The sequence below is a fragment of the Dermacentor silvarum genome, chromosome 6, assembly GCF_013339745.2.
Source record: "Dermacentor silvarum isolate Dsil-2018 chromosome 6, BIME_Dsil_1.4, whole genome shotgun sequence".
Taxonomy (NCBI): Eukaryota; Metazoa; Arthropoda; class Arachnida; order Ixodida; family Ixodidae; genus Dermacentor; species Dermacentor silvarum.
This window is the reverse complement of record NC_051159.1, coordinates 163,549,919-163,572,908: the sequence shown is the minus strand read 5'-3', so window position 1 is coordinate 163,572,908 and position 22,990 is coordinate 163,549,919. Positions and strand designations below refer to the sequence as shown.

Here is a 22,990-nt window from a genome sequence, read left to right as displayed (position 1 = left end):
TGTGGATCAGAGAACAAACGGGTATAGCCGATATTCTAGTTGACATTAAGCGGAAAAAATGGAGCTGGGCAGGCCATGTAATGCGTAGGATGGATAAACGGTGGACCATTAGAGTTACAGAATGCACACCAAGAGAAGGGAAGCGCAGTCGAGGACGGCAGAAAACTAGGTGGGGTGACTAAAGTTAAGAAATTTGCAGGCGCACGTTGGAATCAGCTAGCGCAAGGCAGGGGTAATTGGAGATCACAGGGAGAGGCCTTTGTCCTACAGTGGACATATATATATATATATATATATATATATATATATATATATATATATATATAGAGAGAGAGAGAGAGAGAGAGAGAGTCATATGTCTGCCCACCCCCATCATGATGATGATGATGATCAATAGTTCCGAGATGTGGTATGTAGTCCAATCACAAAAACATAACCCTAACTTACAAAGGCAAGTTACTGCATGTTAAACATATTGTTCAAGGTGTACAAGAAAAAAACACAGAAAACAAAAAAAAGGGGGGGGGGGCGTTTCGCAACCGCCCACCCTCCCTCCCCCTAAAAAATTCATGCAGGAAATCCTCTGGGAGTTGTCTAAGTATACGTAAGATTTGTGCCACTTGCTCATCTCCACGCAGCCCGGTGTCATTATCAATGTTATGAAACTTGATCCGACCAGTATAAACCCTTATCAACCCTTATCGGTCGTTATCAACCTTATCAGACTTATTCCGACCCTTATCAACTCTTATCAGTAATAAACCTTATCGGACTCGGTTCGAGCCTTGTCAACACTTATCGCAATAGATTCGATCTTTATCAACCCTCGTATGTCCTTATCAACTCTTATCGGTCCTCATCAAGCCTTATCGGTGCTTATTAACCTTATCAGAATTGCTCCGACCATTATAAGCCCTTATCGCTCTTTTGCACCTTATCCACGTCGAACCATTACAAACCGCGATAACACCCATCTAACCCCTCATCACTCCTTACCATCCTTATGAACTTACTAACTGCTCATTGACCACTAACGTTTTTTCCTTCGAATTTATTTTTTCATACAATAAGTTCTTTGTAGCGATTCGTCTTGCATGACAGACGGGCGGACGGGTTTTCTCGTTGGGTAGGCATAGAAATGCTACGCATTTTAAGAAAGTCAGTTTCACCCGAAAGGCGAAGCATCGATTGCGATAGCAAAACTAAATTAACAAGCGTGGTCTCACGCGTGCACAAGCAAGCATGAACACATATCTCACTCGATGAAACCCTGGAGTGAGGAAGTGCGGCATCAGCAGCGAGCGAATTGGCGACCTTTGTGCTGCCTCTCACTTCAACGGCGCAAATACAGCGCAGATCGCTTTCAAGATAGGGCCCGCGCCCCCCTTCCCTCCCCTCCCCCCGGTGCCTTGCGGGCAACGGAAGACAGCGCGCTTCCTCCCCGCTTTCCTCCCTTGCGTGAGCCATCATCGGTTCACCCTCGCACACTTTCACTCGCACATACAGCATACGGCGTACGGAGACGATGTTATCGCCCTTGAACTTTATACGGAACATCACGGCGACGGCAGGAATGCGCCTGGAGTGTCCATATATATTTGAATAAAAAAAACTGTCAGCCCTTCCACTGGGGTGGAGATGGAAGACCAGCGAAGCTGTACTATGGTGTGAATTATGTATTTCCAATTATGTCTATTAAGATGTGATGGTGTAATTGGTTTTTTGAACTATTAAAGAATGAGAAATATATATGATCCGGTGGTTTTCATTTATTTAGTGACCACAGGGACAATGGCCTTATGGTCGCTACGGTACACCGCCATAGGGTGTACGGCAAAGGTTGGCACGTTCTTCATAAACACGTCACCAACGCCGCGCGCGTTCGTTGCGAACGCGGGGGAGACGCCGCCGCCGTCGACAACAGTGTGCGCGTTGTTTGTGTGACCGCACACAACCGCTGTCAAAACGCTGGCTAGGCGACGAACGGCTGAACGCCGTTGTCGATTAGGGGAGAGGCGGGCGAGAGCCCAGAGAGAGTCGGCGGCAGAGGCCGCCAGGGCTGCGCGCATGCGCCGCAGTGGCAGGGTAGTAGTAGTGGCTTATTACGGAAAATTACGCCTATTTCCACTGCATGCTTAGCAGAAGTATTCAAGCTGTTAGACTGGGAAGGCTTAGGAGTGAGGATCAACTGCGAATATCTCAGCAACCTTCGGTTTGCAGATGACATTGTCCTATTCAGCAACAATGGAGACGAATTACAACAAATGATTGAGGACCTTAATCGAGAAAGTGTAAGAATTGGGTTGAAGATGAATATGCAGAAGACAAAGATAATGTTCAATAGCCTGGCAAGGGAACAAGAATTCAGGATCGCCAGTCAGCCTCTAGAGTCTGTAAAGGAGTACGTTTATCTAGGTCAATTACTCACAGGGGACCCTGATCACGAGAAAGAAATTTACAGAAGAATAAAATTGGGTTGGAGTGCATACGGCAGGCATTACCAAATCCTGACTGGGAGCTTACCACTGTCGTTGAAAAGAAAAGTGTACAATCATTGCATTCTACCGGTGCTAACATATGGGGCAGAAACTTGGAGGTTAACAAAGAAGCTCGAGAACAAGTTAAGGACCGCACAAAGAGCGATGGAACGAAAAATCTTAGGACTAACGTTAAGAGACAGGAAGAGAGCGGTGTGGATCAGAGAACAAACAGGGATAGCCGATATTCTAGTTCACATTAAGCGGAAGAAATGGAGCTGGGCAGGCCATGTAATGCGTAGGATGGATAACCGGTGGACCATTAGGGTTACAGAATGGATACCAAGAGAAGGGAAGCGCAGTCGAGGTCGGCAGAAAACCAGATGGGATGATGAAGTTAGGAAATTTGCAGGCGCAAGTTGGAATACGCTAGCGCAAGACAGGGGTAATTGGAGATCGCAGGGAGAGGCCTTCGTCCTGCAGTGGACATAAAATATAGGCTGATGATGATGATGATGATGACGCCTATTTCTGCTGCCCAATAGGGAGCACGGCGCAGCGTCAGGGAAAGGGGAAGTGGGAGGTAAAGATGTGAGGAAGGGAAGAGAATGAGAAGCAGCAGTAGTATCATCTGATCATGGAGGAGGCCGGTGATGAAGGCGATGGCCTGCTGGGGGCGAGCGCTTAGCGATGGGCGGTGATCCCGTTCGACTCCACAAACTCCAAGAGGTTATGGAGAGCTCGGAGTTGGGGAGGCGACGGGAACAGGAGGTCGCTGGTTGTCGCAGCAGGTGGACCCTGTTGTCTGTAGGCAGTGATGACTTTTGAGCGGTCCTGTGCCAGCGCTGCAGTGGGAGAGCGGGCACGCACACGTACAGTCTAGGGCAACGTTGGTCTATGGTGCCTCGATGCCCTCCTCGCCCACCACTCCCCTTCCACTGGGTAGTCGCGTTTGCTCTCCGCCGTGCGTTCGCTCCCCGTGAAAACGCGCGTCCCTCGCCCTCGCTCGCTTTCACTCGCACATGCAGCATACGGCCATAGCCTCCTCTATAACTTATAGAGGAGGCTATGATACGGCCAATGACAGTTTTTTTTTTTCTATTGCCGGACGCGACGACCGAAAGGTGAGCCCTTAACAGCTTCGCTGTAAAAGAAACGAGAGTGGGCCCGCGCCTCAACGCACTCCGCGCTTATTTCGTTTGATCCGCGGCCGCCATTGCGATTTTGAATTGCCTTTTTCGTCGCTGCGATTTCCGCAAATGCGATCGAGGTTTATTACGGCGAAAGCCTTTAATGGCTCATGCTAGCGGTCGCGTCCGTCCGTGCGCTGGAATCGTGCCAACTGTGGCAGCATTGACTGTGCCTATAAGTGGTTCGTTTGAGAAAGAGAAGGTTGGCGTTATCTTCTGCAGCCCCAACCTGTGGCCTCTCCTCCGCGCAGCGGCGCAACCTCCTCCCCTCCTTAGTAACCGGCGCGCCGGTGGGGCGCAGCTGTGCATAGCAACCGTGACGTCACACAGTAGCGGTACAACGAGCGCGCGCGCATCGGCGGTGGCAGCTGCACCGCCGCTCCTTCGCCAGACGCCTCGTTGCAGTCAAGTGAGACGCATGGCTCCGAAGCGGCCCAGTGATTCCGCGCCAAGCAGTTTGGGGAAGCGGCAGCGGATTGCCCCAACACCAAACGCCAGAAGAACAAGGAGTGAATGCGCATGCGATGACTGAACATGTCATCAGATGCAAAAGCAAGGGAGGCAGAACGGAAACGCCAACAGCGACTGATTAGATCCGCCGGGTACAAAAGGCAGGGAAGCAGAATTAAAGCAGCAGCGACAGGCGATATCGCCTAACACTAAAGCAAATGAATTGGAGCGCAGACGACAGCAGCGACTGGCCATGTCACCGAACAGCAAAGCCAGGGAGGCGGAACGAAAGCGGCTGCAGTGGTTGTCGCAACCAGGCCCATCAAGAAGTGCGTCTAGCACAAGTGGCACACGCCTGCAAGAGGGTACCTATACCATGTACAACATGGTATATGCAGTGGGTTGACCACAAAGCTTTCGCCAAGCACACTTTAGAATTTCCAAAGTGTCTTTGGTAATTGTTTAGTCCGCAGTCAGTGAAAAGAAAGTAAAACAAACTAGAAACTGTTAGTCGTGAAAAGTGTGTTTCGCGTCTTACTGTTGCTTTCCCGTCTATCCCACATGTGCATTTTCGAAGGGAAGTTTAGCATCTTGAAACATTAGAGAAAATAAATTCCTCCGAACAATCAAAATATTGGAGGAACTGAAGGACCGACGTCCCAACTACCCCTCCTTCCCTTCCCCTAAAAAAAAAAACTGGCTACGCCACTGCAGTCAATACCACAAATTTATTACATATGTGCCTTGAAACCAAGCCCTCGCAAGACAAGCGAGGCATCAAGTTATGTGCTCTCTGGCCTACCTCGCAGCACGAGTGGGTCTGTCCTAACATGTGTCCAAAGCACTCCATGTAAGGTTCTTAAATGAACAACGTAGCTCAATGTAGAGTTACTATGAGCTCCATGAACCCACCGGCTCCCCCGGTCAGCACCCAACCTTTAGGACTAAGAATTCGTCTTGCCTAAAGACACTACCAACGCCACTTCGCAGTTCCATCACCTAAAAAAATGTCCTAATCCCCATACTCTGTCTTTTTACAGCCACCAAATCATATATGCACAAAAGTAACATGTTTTCAATTAACCAGCACTAAGGGTTGCCATTGCCAGCATTCCGCTTTCAATTTATGGACAATCAGTTGGAGTACAAGACATAATGACGCATGGCTCAAAATACATATAGGCTTCATAGCCTGTCATGCCATGTCATGTAAGCAAAGTGAGGCATGTTGCAGCACTACTACCAGTATGCAGAATGGCTGACTGGCTTACCTTCAGCGGCAATGTGGAAGGTGCGAGTGCTGCACTGCTACGGCATCCATGATGTCATGTACTGTGCAATTCTTAGTTGTGAATACCACCACACTTTGGTGTCAATAATGTCGTGTGCTGGGGATAAATAAAACATGCGAGTTAGACAAATGACACGCTATGACATATTCATACGCATTTATTTTCTCAGAAGGCTCCATTGCTTTGGACACCATGTCCTGTGGAAATAACACTTCAGTACACGCGCAAGGAGAAACAGCAAAAGACAGAGAACAAAAGGAAAAATACACGCTGCATACAGCACAAGCACACGCTTGGTTCCCGTGCTAGCAATATAACACGCACACCTACATATAATGGGTCTTAATAAATGACACCGAAAGAATGAATTATCTCTTGAGACACACCTTTCGCAAACATATTTCTGCCAATGGAGGCAAGGTGAAAAAAAAAAGAACGACCATAGACACCTAGAGAAAGGTGACATACAAACTGCATCACCCAGTCCACACATAACACACATACACACAAATGCACACATGCGCGCATGAGAAAAGTCGGACTAGCTTTGTTTGTTGGTTTTCTTTTTCTACAGTTCTGCATCATTGATCACTGCTGTGGTAAAAAGGCAGGCAGTCAAAAGACAGCAACTGTGCCAAGAAGCAACAAGCGCAGCCCACACATACTGATCAGCCTGATCAGCATGGCATATGGAAGCGGCAGCGTGCAATGTCACAGCCTCCGAATTTCGATACTTCAGTATACACACTTGATACAGCAGGCCCTGGACAGAAAGAAACCGGCAAATATTCCAAGCAGAAACACTGACGAATTTATCGCCTACGAGATACCGAATGCGTGCCTCAACATTGGAAGCTCTGAAAAGCTTGAGGATGGAAGACGCCACGGAAGCCAACTCTCATTGCAAGCATAGGCTGTTGCGCCATGAAAGAGCAGCTGTGCACTATGTTAGCCTAAACGAAACGTCTCTTGATGCAGCAGCACCTTGCCTTCAATATTTAAATGAGTTTCGCAGATGTTCGCTGAAAAGCCAGAATCGAAGCACCAGATAACATTGCACCACTTAGTGTTTCATGAGCAACTGTATTGTTCATTTGCATCAAAAAGAGCTGAAATTTAGTCTGGAAATACCTTTCCTGCCCTACTTGCGATAAAGCTAGCTGCTTAGTGAATGCAAACACTTCTACTGCATCGCTCAAACAAGAGGCGTTGCCAAGATCAATGTGGCACTATTTATGCCAGCCCCTTACATTTTTATAGGATCGCATTCACAGGATTGCATTGAGTTTATAGAACTGTACTGAATTTCACAGGAGTGAGCTAAATTTCATGGGTGCCAAGCTTGGTGCCTTAGTCCTGCTCAAGCATAGCAAGCATTGCAAGAAATCATTCTGGCCAGGTGTAGCCAAAAGACAACAAAAGAGCGCGAAAGACATGAACCTTGGTGTGTACTTCTGTGTCAAGCACAATGATGCCTATGCCACACAGCGACACCCTGCCGACCGATCTGACCACTGTGCCCATGGGCACAGTTTCTGCGCAGGGCCTGCCGTACCTTCAGGCACACCTGCCTCTCGCAGTCACATGTGCAATCCCTGTAGCAAAGCGAGTGTCAGGTGATGCACAAATTCACGCACTTCGGTGGCCCAAAGAACCAAAATAGCTGGCCACCGTCAGGGCACTTTCGTCTCGACATCTTCTCTGGGAAGTCTGTGCACGCTACAGTTGCATGCAGAGCCAGCCCCTACAGGTCCGACGTTTCCTAACAAGGCATCATGTTTCATCACAAGGAAAGACCACTTCCTGGTAGCCAGCAGAGGAAGCAAGCTGGGCCGATGTTGAGCTTTTCACCAAAGAACACAGGACCAGTGCCAAAGGAAATGTCTAAAGAGCAGGTACGCAACACACCAGTGCTCACCTACCACCAGGAACAAGGAGACCCACCAAAGCAATGACATTTACACGCACAACACTAAAAGTGCCAACAGCGTACCACCCAGGGGAGACCTTGGTGCTCAGAGATGAACCAATAACATAACCATCTACACATAAAGATAACACAATTACGATATGTGATCCACTCTTAGCAGTAGATGGCTTGGGTATACACGCGAAAGGAAGCTTCATAAAAGGCTCTTATAAAGGAAAGACCAGCCTGCCATGTACCCTTCGAAACAGATGCATTCATATTGCTGTGCAAAGGCTGTCACTACAGTGTGGCTGCATGAAGGTGAGCCCACGTGGATACAGGCGCAGTATAAGTGAAACATGTAATCAATGTTTTCACATGATATCAAATGTCTGTCAGCAGTGAATGCACAAAAAGTACTACAGATAGAAAAGGCGCCCTGAATATGCTGCCTTGCTAAAAATGGTGCCAGCTATGTAGTAGCATTACAAAGAAACGTGTCCTTCCTTCTTCCATGTATTTAGCTATAGAGACCCTTTCAATTCATTGAGCATGTTTTACGCATATAAAAGTTCTGCACATTAAACAGAGAAAGGTCATTATCCCTAGAAACAATGACACCAACAAGGAACATAGGAAATAAGCTATCTTAAAATTACAGTACTTTCGACACATCAACACATGTCATTCAATAATGACACTTTTTCCCCTAAATTTACACCGTGTTAAACTGACTGCAACAGTACAGCAATCAAGTGCTTGAAAACTAGTTTTAAACAGTGCCTGCAAGATGAAATCCTAATGAATGAAATAACCTGCTGCGAATTTGAGTTCCTGCGGTGTTAACATCAACCAATTATGCCCACACAGCTGGACAGGGGACATTCAAATTAAACATTAATACACTTAAACATTTCAAATGTTTAGAAGAGCTAAAAGCAGACAGCTCTCTCAGCAGGTTCACATTACAGAACAACTGCAGTCAGTGACCTGCTCAATGCATACACAGAACGACGCTGGATGCAATTAAAGGGACACTAAAGAGATACACTAAATTAGTGTAGACTGATAACCTCTTCTATCAAAGCTGCATTATTCTTAAGTTCGTGGGAAAGACGTTGATTACAACATGAAAAAATGAAGGCCAAACATTCTTTTTTTTTTTTTTTTCCACTAGAACCCCAGCGCTGGTACCATGCGTGATGTCACGGATTTCATTTTTTCCCCCTTGTTTGGACGATTATGGCACAGTAAAGGTGCTCAAAACTTGCTATGTTTAGTCTCCAACCTTTACCGATAAAAAATTAAATGGGCCCAACCAGACGCCATCAATATCTGCGATGTCACAACGAGCAGGTGCCGGAACCGCACCAGCTCTTTTGAAGGCTCTTTTTGGTGTTCTGGAAGGGTAATTTACTAATAAAGCTAAAGTAATTCTTCTCTTTAGTGTTCCTTTAAAAAGGAAACGGCACACAGAAGCATCTTATAAACATTGATGTCCAGACCCAGCGTCTGAATTCCCCTTTGAAATCATTCAGCACAAGAAAAGCTTTTCCAAGAAAGATGCCGCACATCTTGCGAGAAACAGAAACGCGTCTTGCCTTGCTCCAGTTCTTGTGCACACCCACTGAAGACTTCAAAACAGGTGTAACAAAAGTGTCCCAGGAGCAGCCTGCTCCAGGAATCAGCTGCCGCTCATACAGTGCGAACACTAGCACCTATCAACAAGTGCGCCCAACCGCCACATGCCAAGCAAGGAGGCCCCAGAAGCCTCAATGTATATGCGGTGCAGCTGTAAGGGCTGCAGGCACAGCTGTACACCCTGTTGCCGAGGGGGGAGGCCAAGCGAGGCACACAGTGCACTTCCAAGTTTGCCCTGGAGTCACTCCAGGGCAGCACCAGTGTGGAGCCTAGTCCACATACCTATACCTTGACATAACTTCTCGAGACAGTTGGCCAGTGCTGACACACAAACCAAGCACAGTGCTGATAGGCATACTGCAGAATCCCAGAGAAGGGCTTCCCTATGCATCTTTAATAATGAAAGTGAAAGATAGCATCAACCTACATATAGCATGAAGCTACAAAGGGAACTTGTTCAAGTTTCTTGGAAAGAAATCGTCATAGTTGAAAAAAGTTTAATCTTGCACACACTCCCTTTCACAAATCTATCCTCAACTTGCGGGTTTTGATTAATGCAACTCGGATGATCAGGCTCGCACTCAGTGCTGTCAATGCGGCAATCTACTTTCTACTTCATTTCAACATAAAGCACAGGCCTGGCCACCCTGGTCATGTCAACAGACATGTGCGGAAAACACAGCTGTGAAATTTCTGGTAAAGCTTATGGAAATGCATGGCATACTTCCACTGAACTCTTCATGTGTACTTGACTTTGTGGAGCTTTATGCAGACTTGCACAACTAGACTTTGAGCTCTGACACCGCACAGAGGAGATGGAATTTCCAGACAACGCTAAGCGCCTCTTTAGCTACAAGGCACACTTTGGAACACTGCCTAAAATGAGGTGATGTGCAGGGTGTGGTCTAGTCAGTATTATTAAAACACTGGGTTCCGCACCGTAAGCAACACTAGTGGCCTGTCAAGGAACTGTGCGCACAGACTGGTCCACATGAGGAGGCTGGTAACCCCCCTTTTCCAGATTCCCCACACTAAAAAATGTGTAAACATTGCCAAACATATGATGATGTCATCCGGAGCAGTCTGCCCCCAATTTTCTCATGTTAACGTTTCTACATTGTAAAGAGTCAAAGTGTATGAGAGCAGCCAATGCTTAAAAGAAGCCTTCCTTAGCCCATATCAGTGTTATTGCAGCAGGAGTGTATGAAGTTGGACTGGTTGGTTCAAGATTGACATACAAAAAAACAGCCCATACAACAGGACAATGGCAAGATTAATCATTATAGAGCCTGTGTCTTCTGCCTTTAATTCTAACTGTTTGCCTGCCATCTACTTGTTTTTGTAATGCTGACACCAGTTCTACTGAAAGCACTATCATTAAAAAGCCCAGTCTGGTGCAGCGAAACAGCAAAGATAAATAATTTAAAATTTCTACTTAGCATAAAAATTATAAAGTGTATGTCGGAAGCAGTCTTTTTCTTCTTTCCCATATTGTTTTCCGACATGCCTCAGTGTGTACAATGGGTACTAATATAAGTAAAAAACCATCAGCTGGAACACTGACCATGGATTTTTTAACCTTTCCCCCTCCTGATGTGCTCAGCTTGTGAATCTATTTTTGCCAAGATTTCTTAACAAAAGTACCAGTTCAAACCCAGAACATTACTAATTCTCTTTGCTCTCATTGAAAAAAACCTGCACACCTTGTGTCAGAAGGCTCTCTAAGGAGGCTCCTAAATGGCGAAAAGTGACTGCGACGCCAGAAGTTTAGCTGAATAAATACACTCCTGTCACACATGCGCTTAGTACCTTTGAAGATTATGTCGCCTTATGAGAGCACCGTTTCTTTTTATTAGAGCAGCAAAAATGTGAGAATGGAATGCAAACCTCAGAGAAATGTCTTCATTTAGCTAGACAGATCGCATGATGGAAACAGATTCTAATGAAAGTTGGCTGCAATACCTCACCATCAGAAGAAAAAAAGAACTAAAAGTGACACTTTTGTGGACCAATATTTTTTCCATAGGTTTGCATCACCTCATATCTGTTTCTGTTGGTGGCTCCGACGGTAAACAATTATAGCGACTACACGGAGCAATTTTGAGACATGAAACTTCATCACTAGGAGCCCACTTTCAGTGAACTATTAAAACTTGCGACTACCAAATAACAAAGTGCTGCCGAATTAAGACTTCCAAATCTACTTACCCATTGAAAATGTGCATATGAGCCCCAGGAATAAACTAATCAACATTTGTTTCTATGCCTTTCAGGAAGCTTCTGTAAAAGTACTAAGACAATGAAGAGTTTGCTCTTAGCTGCATGAAAATACATCAAATAGAGCACTGAACAAAGGGGGAGAGAAACTGAAAGAAAATTAAAGAAAATTAAAGAGAGAAACTAAGCAATATGCTTTAAATGCTGCACGAAGGTATTAACATGAGAGAATAAAGAAGCACCGCAGCTTTGGTCAGCACATAGCAAGACAGCCCCAAGTGTTGCCTCAAGCAAGTAAATGTGCCAGAATAACAGGGTTGGGTTTCTTGAGATTCTACGGTAATAAAATGCAACAGAAAGAACAACTCAATACAAGAGCACTCAGACTGTACCGAATTGCCAGCAAAGCAAAAATATATCCAAGGATGGTGCCCGAGAATATAGCTGTCATTAACAACACAACCATGCGAATGTGAAACCCACGTAGACATCACTGCAACGTACCTCCAATGTCAGCTGCAGTAATGGTGTTGATATTTCATTGTGAGCCATAGCAAACTATCTAATGCTGTAAGCAACAAGAGATTCTGTATACTGGAAGTGAACACCAGAAAAATCAAGATCGCAGCAGGAACACCAGATCAAGGAATCAGTACAGAAGCAATGAAGAAAACTGGCCAGTTGGTGTGCATTCACGACAGATAGTGCAAGTAAGAATATAAAAAGCACATGTCCCATCTATGTTTCCTGGTCTGTTCTTGCTTGCGATATATATCATGGGCACATACTAACTTGTGCCATTATTGTGGACTCCTTGAGATCAGTAAGCCTATATGGCAATCATTGCACAGAGTGCTATCTTGATGTCAGCAGGAAGTTGACAGCTGCTGACTTCAAAGTGAATGCTTATTTTCAAGAAGCAGCCCCCGACCAGAATTCTCATTTAAAGAAGCAACAGCTGCCAACCGATGTGAGCAGAGGAAAGTTCGCAGCTGGCCTCCTGGGACAGCAATGTGGACAGACTACTTCAAGGCAGAAGCAAAGAAAATCAGAGCAAGGCTGCCAATAGTGCATTTGCTACCCGAGCTTGGGGGCTACCTGTCGTCGTTGCGTCTTGAAAGCCACAAAAGAATTGTTTTCAGCGCTGTCTTCTTTGTTTTCTCACTCCAAACTCCTTTCCCCACATTCACTTCGTCCACTGAGGCGAACCTGACAGAAGAGATATCACTGTAGTATCTGGTTCTAAATGAAATAGAGATAAGAAAATGGGTCACTACATTTCACTGCCTGCATATGTTCGAAAGCCGATGTCATTTCCAGAAGTAGAAAACACTGGTGTGTAGTGATACCAGCCACAAGGTACAGCACTAGCGAATTGCTTCAGAAATTAAAGCAGCAATAGCAGATAGACTAATTATAATGGAACACTTAAGGTCGTCCAATGAAAATGCACTGACTGAACTGTTCGTTTTGAGGAAGCATAGCAGGTATTTTAACTTTCAGAAGCTCAAGCCATTTTTGCTATGCGAGTAAAATCCACAATTGATGCCCTGACTCAGCCTGCGGCTGCTATTCAGACAAAGTTGTGCACCTTGAGTCAAAAGATACTAAGAGAGACGCACACATGTAGAACTCTAATACAGCAGCGGTTCACCGCCTAAGGCGCACAAATGGGCACCACTGGCTTAAACGTCACGCAAGAAGGACACCAAAGAGAATAGAACACCTAGACAAAAAAGAAGTATCAAAACAGTCACACCTCAAATGAATGAAAAAAGACACCAAACAGCAAACGACAGCACAAGCAAATTTTCTAATCTCTCTAAGCCCTAAGCTGTACTTGCAATGTGTTGGTTGCCTCTACCTCACAATGGGCAATACTATGTGTTAGGTGCAACAAAAAGCACAGAACAAGGGTGACAGATGAGAGCAGATACAGCCCACTGAAAATGGTCCAGGGTTGAGTGTGCTCTGCTGTACTTGCCATCCTGTTTCCAGCCCTATTCAGACCTTGCGCTGTAAGCAGATTGTTGCAGTAATCCTCCAAATCCGAGAAGACCAATTCTAGAGGTACTCTGCGTTCAAGTAGGAGATATCTTGTATTAACCAAACAGCCGGCTGCTGTTTGAAGCAGTGATAGGGAAGGAAGCGAAAGCTGAGGGGAACTTCCAGAGATGCAGCCAGCAATACCGCCGCCGGCTGCATTTAGATGTTAAACAGTGGTGATGGCAGCGTGTATGATAATCATTGTCTCTGTCAACAGAGCAAGTGCAACCACGGTAACAGGTGGGGTCACATGACCAAAAATCGGTTAGATTTCTCAGCTGGTCCGACAGTGATACAGGAGGGCCTCTCGATGCTATAATCTGGAGTTGGGCAATCACAAATGACCATCTGAATGTAGCCAGAGCACCCTTTTTCGACCATCCGAACAAGATCAGCCGCTTGGGAGCACTTTAGAGCACTCAAGAATGACAATCCAAGAGTGCCATTAGTGTCATGTCATACAACCAAACGAGTGAACCCACAAGGGAGCTCCGTGCCTAAGTTCCTGTAACTCCTTGTACACCCTGTACGTATTTTTATTCTTTCACTAAGCAAGCATTAAGCTTCAAAGTGCACTACCTATTTGCTTGACTCTAGTGCCTTCCTTAGTTTGAAAATGTTCGAACTTATTTAGTGAGTCGTCAAACAGAATGGAGAAAAGCAGGAGTTAAATGTGCAGATGCTATTTGTAAAGCCCCAAAGTTTTTCTTTTAGACATGAAAAATATCAAATATTCGAATCGATTAAAAAATGTTGCTATTCAAACCCTAAATTATCATGTTCTTCCTCAAAATGCTGTTCCTTCCTTAATCACTGCATATGGGCTCGGCTGTTGCCAGCAACTGTGCCAAGATGCCTCAAAAGGCTGTCAGGAAACCAAATGGCCACACTGGCCAGTGGTCTCCAATCGCAAATCAAACACGGCATATCCCAAAGGTGCACTGTTCCATTTGGTCAAGATGACATAGGCGAAAACACACTCAACTGTGTGATCCCTTCAAAAAAGTGCTTCTCGTAATAAGAAACAGCGCAGGACATACAGAAATAGCATAATACTTCCAAACTTGCCTATAGCCAAGTGTTTAGAGAGAGCATTTCTTGGAAGCGCAAGGCAGTGCACGCAATAACATCGTATCTAACATTGCACAAATGTTGTTGCAGAGCTGCTGCTGCGACGGCAGCGCTCGGTGGTGTGTTGCTAAGTATACTTCTCCTCCTCGCGAATCACTTTTTTGAAGAAATGCCTTTTTGAAAACATTTATGCGTGCCAATTACACTAGCACAGCATGGCGTGCCTCGAATAACAGTAGCAGAGCGCCCACGCATGGCTGCCGGCTTCTGATGTCTGGACACTTCAAGCAGACGTGTGGAGCCGACATAGAAGGTGGCCCCTCCTGCCATTTTCTGAGCTCGACATGCAGAGGGCAGCCGATCCTAGGACAATAGACAGCAGGGGAGTGTGACCTGGCCACTGTGGTCGGCTAAGAGCCGTTCTGCGGCTGCGCCTGCGTGTGGCGCTCACGCACACCTCCATGCCAGCCGTTCTGGAAGCCATTCTCTGGTTTGGCCCCATCACCTTGGCTCAGTGGTCGTAGGACAACAGCTTCGTCAGACCTGCAGAAGTAGTTTTGCATTTTAGTGCCTTTTTTGCTATTGGTGAGTGGTTTTGAAGATTTTGTAGCAACTGAAACCTACTAAAAATACACGTGTTGTTCAATTCTTGAGCTTTCAACAGAATAATGACACTTACACCCCAAAGTTGCACAGCAGGCCACGACAGATGCTGTAACGTATGGCTCCAACGACCGTACTTACTTATACAAGGCTCACGCTTTTTTTTTGCTTCAGATTGTTTGCAGGATGCAGGCTTTACACGAGGTGGGCTTGGGCTTATGGCTACTCATTGAAGCTTCAAACTGCACTCACACCACTGTGCAGAATAGCGGATCTATTAGGGGCCGAATGTGATTGCCCTTATTCACTCATCCGCGTTGCTTCAGCTGCCTTTGGCATTTGACGAGCTCACCTCATTGGAACTTTCCCAAAGCATGTCGTCCCCCGCTTCATCCATTACTGTTTGAGATTCGTGTCAGCTTGAAACACATGACGACAGTCTCAAATGAAACCGCACACCACGCGTTTATAATCCACACACACACACTTTTTGTGACGATGTCTACTTAACTCCTTCGTTAACGCAAGAAATGTGCTCATTTTAGGTGCTTGTATGTTTTAACGTTTTATTTCAAGACTTGATAGTTGCAACATATACCACGATACATAATATAATAGACTGATCACTGGTGTTCTGAGTGGATGTAAAGCAGTAATAATTGCTCAGACAGTATTTCAGAATTCTTATGTGAAACTTCACAGAAGCACCTCAACAAGGAACACGAATGAAAGTAATACAGTGTAGACCACTTATAACTTAAGTCGCCGGAGTCGCGAATATCCACACTATAAGCGGTACCGCACTATAACCAAAGCAACAATTTTCAAGGCCCGCACATACCCAAAACATGTGCACCGAGCCGCCACGCGTATGCGACAGTCGAGGAATGCGGCTAGAACGTTTGCATTCAATGTACAGTCGAATCTCGTTAATTCGAACCAAATCACGCGGTGGCGCCTCCGACCGGCATTGCTCTGGCACCGCCATAGAGTAAAAGCTTAGGAGAGACCCCTCAATGTCGCGCGCGAACAAAACAAAAAAAGAAAGAAAGAAAAACACGGCAAAAATTTCACCCTCTCTCAAATGGCAAGGTCGCCGATTCTGCGTTGCGCCGGAACATGCGTGTACGTGCCGACGTCTCAACCACGCTACCGTAGCCACGCGTAGAAAATGGCAGTGAACCCTTCTTTCTCCTTTATGCTTTCTCTACTTTCTAGTCGCGTGTTGACCTTGTACGCTGCGGCTACGACGAAGCGGGAAGCAGCGGCGCTGTCCCAGGCCGGCCAACGAAACTGCCCACGCCGGCAAACGCCCGCTTCCCGATAACGGCAGAAAACGAAACTTCGGGGAGCTGGCGCCAGGCCGGCCGGCGGGCGCGCACGGTGGCAGTCGAAAGTGAGGGAGCTACGAGGGAGGGCGATGGGAGCCACCGAAGCAGCTGAGTTTCCGAGGCGAAATCCGCTTCCCTGTCGCCCTCCTCCCTCACATTCCATGGTCTACGCGTGCGCCCTTCGCTGTGCTGTGCCGGCGCCGCCCGCTCCCTGAAGTTTCGTTTACTGCCGTTATCGTGAAGCGCGCGTTGGTCGGCGTTGGCAGTTTCGTGGCCCTCGCTCGCTATGCGCGCCGTGATAATTCACGACTCGCACTCAAGATTCTGGTTTCAGCCTCACTGGCTGTTCGTTCGCACCATGTGCCCTTCTCCTCCACTTCGTCTCTATTTCTTCCTCGAGCACTCCTTGGGGCGCCCGTTTGAGGGGAGCGTTCGCTGTCTCCGTTGACTTCCGTACTCCCAGGCAGCCACACTGTAACCGGCATTTCGTTTCCCGCAACTGCACTATAAGCGATACGTGTATACATGGAGTGCTATAGGAAAATTAACGGGAGTCTGAAAAGACCGCACTATATCCAGTCCTGCACTATAAGCGGTTACGTTATAAGTGGTCTATACTGTAATTTGCTGTAAATATACAAAATATGCACCTGGTTCCTAGTTCCCAACTTTTGTAAGTCAGATCATGCAAAACAATTATTATGAAGCTTTACTGGCATCAATACTAGCCACAGTGATGCTCATGCTATGTGGGAAAGCAGTAGTTTCACAAATGTGAAAACGGGTAAGTTTTTATTGTACTGGAAGCACTTATTTTTACTCATCGCAGCAGGCACCTGGTTAGCTTTTACTGCATTCTTTAGGCTCAAAAAGCAATGGTTCTCAAGTCAGGCAGCATGCAGAAGCTTCCTCGTACTTGTTCATTGAGTTCGATCAGCTTTTCTACACAAGTAAGGTGGTCTAGTGTACGTTCAACTGGCGCTGGAGCCTCCACGTGCTTTGTTCAGTTCCTGTACAGTGCTGTACAGTAATGAATAAGGGCACTTGCACAGGTGGTGTTCAATATGTAAGAGATTAGACTGCTAGTCAAGTTTCCGTCAAATGTCAGTCTGAAATCGACTGCATGCACTTGTGTGAGTGAAAACCCCCAAACGACGGGACACATTGCTCGTAATAATTTGTACATACGCTGTCTAAACACTGATCGCTAAAAGCAACCCACGGTGGGAAAAATGAAGTTGCTTTTGATATTAGCCAAACACAATTATCAAAACAAGATGCACTCATGAGCATTTCGTGTTGCTTGAGACATCGTTAAGACAGCCTAGATGTACGATTGGAAAGTTAGGCAACCCGAGAGAAGCTTCTGCATCTTCACTGCTGCTGTCATTTAAAAATTGTATTGCAGAGTTGAACAAAGCGTAAATTTTGTGTCGTTTTATTGAGGAAGTGCTAGGAGCACTGTAGGCTAGCTTATAGGGTACCTCCAGTTGAAATTCTATATTTCAAAACTCCCCATTTTTACATTCCCCAATCTACCAAAAATGGTCAAATCTGACAAATAGTTAAAGTTAAGTCGTCATTTCAGACAGTACATGACGTTGTTAATAGAAGAATTGCAAAGAAAATGTTTATCAGTGTGTAGAAAAATGTTTGCTCGAATTGATCGATTTCAATAGGCACAGGAACAAAAGAGTTATACGCCTGAAAGCACGGTGCTGCCAAACCCACTAAACAACACGCCTCAGCATTGAAGCAAGCTGGATCAATGCCGCGTAATCGCGATCTGGTGGGATATGCCATTGTTGGCAGGACAGTAACTAGTGCCATCTAGTACCGGCTTGTTAAAGTTTGCCATGCATGCAGGCATGCACGTGATGCTTTGTGAATCTTGTTTTCCACATTTTCACGCTCCAAGGTAAGGGTGCGGGCCTTACGAGAGTAAATACAGTAATTTTGACAACCTGTATTTCTTTGAAATGGTGCTGTAAATCTAAGTGCATGAGCCTTATTAGCCGCTGTGTGTTTTGCCTCCATCATAATGTGGCCACCATGGCCAAGAAATGAAAACATGAAACTAGCTTATAGTTAACTGCTGGCACTGCACGCTTTGTCTTCCTGTAGCCCACCGTTTACCCTGTGCCAGCAAGTACACTGGTCTGCTGAACTCTCCAAACTTGCCAGCTCTTTCACCGTACATTCTCCTGCCACTACATTCAACAATGAACTGTTCTATTTAACCAAAGCACGAATGGCAGAGCTCAGAGTTCTTTACGTGTGTCACTCAATTATGCTCCAAATGCTAGAAGATGGCTGTTACTCACGTTCGGTGGTGACCATTGCTGGCAGGTGGTGAAGAGCACAACTTCTCAGCCACATCATACTCGCGTGTGTCATCCAACTCCTGGATGTCGCCCGTCAGCACTCGCACCGTGAACAGCACAATCAGCTGCATCACAGACAACGCAGGAACGTGAGCATCTCAGTGTTGATCACTTCAGGCAGGGCAAATGGGCCTTTTGGAACAAACCTAAAAAAGTCTTGTAACTTGTCCCAAAAATGGCCTAAAACAGGTTAAGCGTTCCAAGTAAAGCATTTGTTTAAAAACCCAATTAGCCTGTGCAAAAATACTAAGCGTTGCATAAATAGAAGCGCCAGATATACATCAGTTTTCCAGCTAAACTGCTAGTTAATTTCAGCTTAAGTTTTGCACAAAAATAGCATTATGCATTGGGTTTCATTTAATGTTATGTGTATGAGCATTACTGGCCTGTTTTGTTCACTCAAACAATGTCACTCAAATAATGGTGCCACCGTCTTGTAGAAAAACTACATTTTTTTGTGCATCGCCAGGACAACACACAACAGCTTTATTGTGAATAAAACAGGCAAGTATTGCTTGTACATGTGGTATGTATTAAACTGAACCCACTGTAAAAATTCTACCTCCGTGCAAATCGGACTGAAAATCAAAGGGTGGTTTAGCTGGAAGAGTCATGTACATCTGGCGATCCTATTTATGAAGCACTTTGCATATGAAGTCAGATGAGAAAAATATACCAGGAAAGAGGTTGTCAAAAAATAAAACCTAAAATAAGTTTTAGTGTTCGAGCAGCTAAATGAAGTCGTGTGTATGGAGTTTAGTAAGCTGAAGCAAGTCTGAAATCTGCACTTTGCTCTGTGGTAAGCAGTACCTGATGATCTTGCTGTGTAAGATCCAGGCGATTTGCACACCTCAATGACAGTTCATCGAAATGCAATAAATTGTATGCCAACAATGGCCATCTGCAACAATGTAAGCGCACATAGGCATTGTTTCCTTAGCAGTACTTTAATATACCACTTTATTAAGGCAAAATTCTAAGAAATATTTGGAGGTAAATAAAACACTTCTTTTATGCAGCAACACGAGGACACTTGGTCACATGATGCAATGAAATGCAGTCTGAGCATTATCACAAGAAGTTTACACTAACCAATGTAACCAATGAAAAAAAAAAAAGCCAAATGGTTTGACTTGATTCTCTTTTCTTTCTTTTTCTACTGCACAAATGGCAAAATAAACAAGCATACTTAGCCTTCTAATGCAAACAAGGATCCAGCTTAACTTAGCCCAATTTACAAAACGATCACCAAAGACAAACATTAGGTGTGTTCCAATTCTGGCCAGCGTTAAAGCCAGTTTACCTTCACGTCTACAAAGATAGCTCTCAGCCGAAGTATTAAAACACATTTGGAACACATCTTCTGCGATTTGACGCCACCTTCATGTCAACAAAAAATATAAGAAAACAAATATTAGCTCTACATTTTAACACTTTGCGCTTGCAAACTCAAGAGAAACATAATGTGGCCTAGTTTTACCCTTTCAATGTCACTGACGTATCGGTACATTCCCGCCTTTCTGTCCCGCCATGTCACTGACGTACCCGGTACGTTTTCCACTTCCTCCACTTGGATTTGCGCAGTAACATGAAGTAGGCGAGCTCCGAGGTAGTTCCACCATCTGCTGCATATTTCTACAAGCATATTTTCTCCTCTCTCTGCGTTCTCTCAGTTTAGGTTTTTGTTAGTGCGCTGCGGAACACGCCCCTTCATGGGTGTGGTTGAGTGCGCATCCGCAGATGCAAGGGCTGGCTCCCAGGCTTTGTACACTGCTACAGCAGTGATTCTCCACTCAAATATTCATCCTGTAGTGCATGGCCACCAACCTTACATGTTTCTGCCATCTGTCGTAGGTTTATACAATTAAACCTCGATACAACGAACTTCAATATAACGAAATTCTCGATTATAACGAAGCATATAATTTTTCTTAACCTCTTGTCCATAGAACACCATGTATTTAGAACCTCAATATAATGAAGTGTGTCTGTATGCGATTTCGATATAACAAAATTTCACTGCCACCGCAAGGGAATGCCAAGAATGGAAACTTCTGCGGATGCAGATGGTCAAATGATTGAATTGCAAGCGGCTGCTTGTGCACACACCTCTCAAATCGCACGACAAGAGCGACCGACAAGAGCGACCACCAAAGTGGAGCCGCGTCATGTTCCGTATAAAGTCCAAGTGCGATAAGATCATATTGTGTGCTTTAGATGTGAGTGAAATCATGTGAGGTTGAGACAAAAATTCACGTAGGAACTCCTCTGGAAGTTGTCTAAGTATGCGTAAGCATTGTGCCACTTGCTCATCTCCAAGCAACCTGGTATCATTATCAAAGTTATGACACTTGATCCGGCCAGTACAAACGACAATGCTGTGGCGACACAAACTGGTGTGTACAGCGGCGCAAGGTGCATTGATAACGCAAGCAAAGTACTGCAGGTGGCGGCACCAGGTGCACTGATGACGTTTCGATTATTATAAGCTGCTGTTACTCTTTAGCACCTTGTCCATCCGTGATGAACCATTATGAGCCGTGATCAAAGGACTCCGGAGGCGGCAAGTACTGATCAAACGTACTCTGACACAGGCGCACGGAGCGTATCTTCAAAGCAATCCGTAAAGCGGACAGAGAGTGGCGACTGCTGATAGCTCCGCACGCTGTGTTTTCGCTGCTCCGCGTTGAAGAGAGACATGCAGGCCCATATCCTGAAAGCGATTGTCTTACAGGAAGGAAGGATGGACCGACAGATGAACTGACAGACAGTTTTTTCATCGGGTAAGCATAGAAATGTTACGCATTTAAAAAGATGGTGGCTTCATGAGTGCCACCTTCCCACATGAGCAAAGGGAAAGAGGAGGAGGGGAGTGAGCTTGCGGTAACGCGATCAAGCGCGCGCGAGGGGCAGAGTAGGGGTAAGTTGGTGCGCGTCTCGGCCGTGGCTGCGCATGGCTGTAAGCGCGGCTGAGCGTCTACGCTGTTGCGCACCCTGCTTTAGAGATAAAATCTGCCAGATGTGCAAAGAGTGGGCATGCCGAGATGCCACGGCATCATGTGTGCTGTCTTCCCACGCATTTAGTATTGGAGGTTGCGTAACCTCAAGTTTCATTGACCTGTTGAAGCGAGAGGCAGACAAAGCATTCGCTCCCCACTGCCGGCGCTTTTCATGATAGCGTCGTCCCAGTGCGGGCGGCGAATCAGCTGCGAGGGCGGAGTGAATACGAAAGCGTGGCTGGCTTCGCTTAATTAGTACCGCCAATGTACAGAAATATCATCAACGTGGCATGAAACCATATCATTCATCGCTAACTCCCAAATTCAACAAAATGAACTGCTTTCTCATTGAAATTAGGTTTTTTTCGGGTTGCCCGATAATTCAGAAAATTTTGTGGCCCCTTTCATGCGAGAAAGATCGATCGGCGACTGTACTTGCATAAAAGGTCGAATTTCAATACAACTAAATTTCGATATAACGAAGCAAATTAAGGATTTTACCGACTTCGTTATATCATAGTCTCTCAATACTTTTTCTAGTCACGAAACTCCGCCGTCACTCTATGGGAGAGCTTGATATGTTGCATGAAGCCGCCAGACTGCGTGCCACCGCAGCTGAGAGGCCACTGCAGATGCGGCCGGCGTGGGCTGAAAGTCTGGACGCGTACTTTATATTTATATTTGTATATGTGTGTGTGTGTGTGTGTGTGTGTGTGTGTGTGTGTGTGTGTGTGTACACGTGCGTGCTTGTGTGTGTGTGCACATGCGTGCGAGCGTGCGCGTGTGTGTGCATATGTGTGCGCGTGTGTGCGAGCGTGCGTGTGTATGTGTGTGCACATGGGCGCGTGTGTATGTGTCTGTGTATGTGTGTGCGCGTGCATGCGTGTGTGTGTGTGTGCGTGATTCTACATTTGCTACATCTGCTTCAAAGAAAGCTCGCTATTCAAATGCTATTATGCGTCGCAGTTCGCCAAGGAGGTATGGTACTGAGTGCAACGGACCGTTAATCCTCGTCACTCTGCTCGTGCAAGTTGGAGATTAATAAGCGCAGTGCTGAGGCAATCGGGCATATTAATCCGTTTGTGTTTTTATAGGGTGTATTGACAACGAAAATTGCGTTTGAAGATTTTGTCACACATTTGGCACAATACGCAGGAAAACTAGCAAAGCTTGCGATACATAACAATGACAATACTTACCTTCAAGCAAGCGTTTTATTTACGGCTACGATCTGCCGATGTACCTGTTCCAAACTAATTCTGGCCTCCTAGAACATTTTATGGTACATGCGATTAGACTCTGTCACCATTGCCTGAACGGCTCGAGTGCAATCGGAATTCGGTAACAGCACACGACCTTGAAGTCAGGTTGTCGTTTACT

General features: G+C 45.7%; 1 protein-coding gene across 1 annotated transcript in view; it reads right to left on the bottom strand.

Annotated features, from left to right (window-relative positions):
* Window positions 1-5,548: 5,548 nt before the first annotated feature.
* The window catches only part of LOC119456326 (ceramide synthase 1), a 50,686-nt gene continuing 33,244 nt past the window's right edge, over window positions 5,549-22,990 (bottom strand). The window contains exons 6-7 of the mRNA XM_037718030.2: window positions 18,552-18,676; window positions 5,549-14,836 (exon numbers count right to left, since the gene is read on the bottom strand). Coding sequence (XP_037573958.1) covers window positions 14,704-14,836; window positions 18,552-18,676 — 258 coding nt within the window. The 3' untranslated portion in view covers window positions 5,549-14,703. The remainder of the gene's footprint in view (window positions 14,837-18,551; window positions 18,677-22,990) is intronic.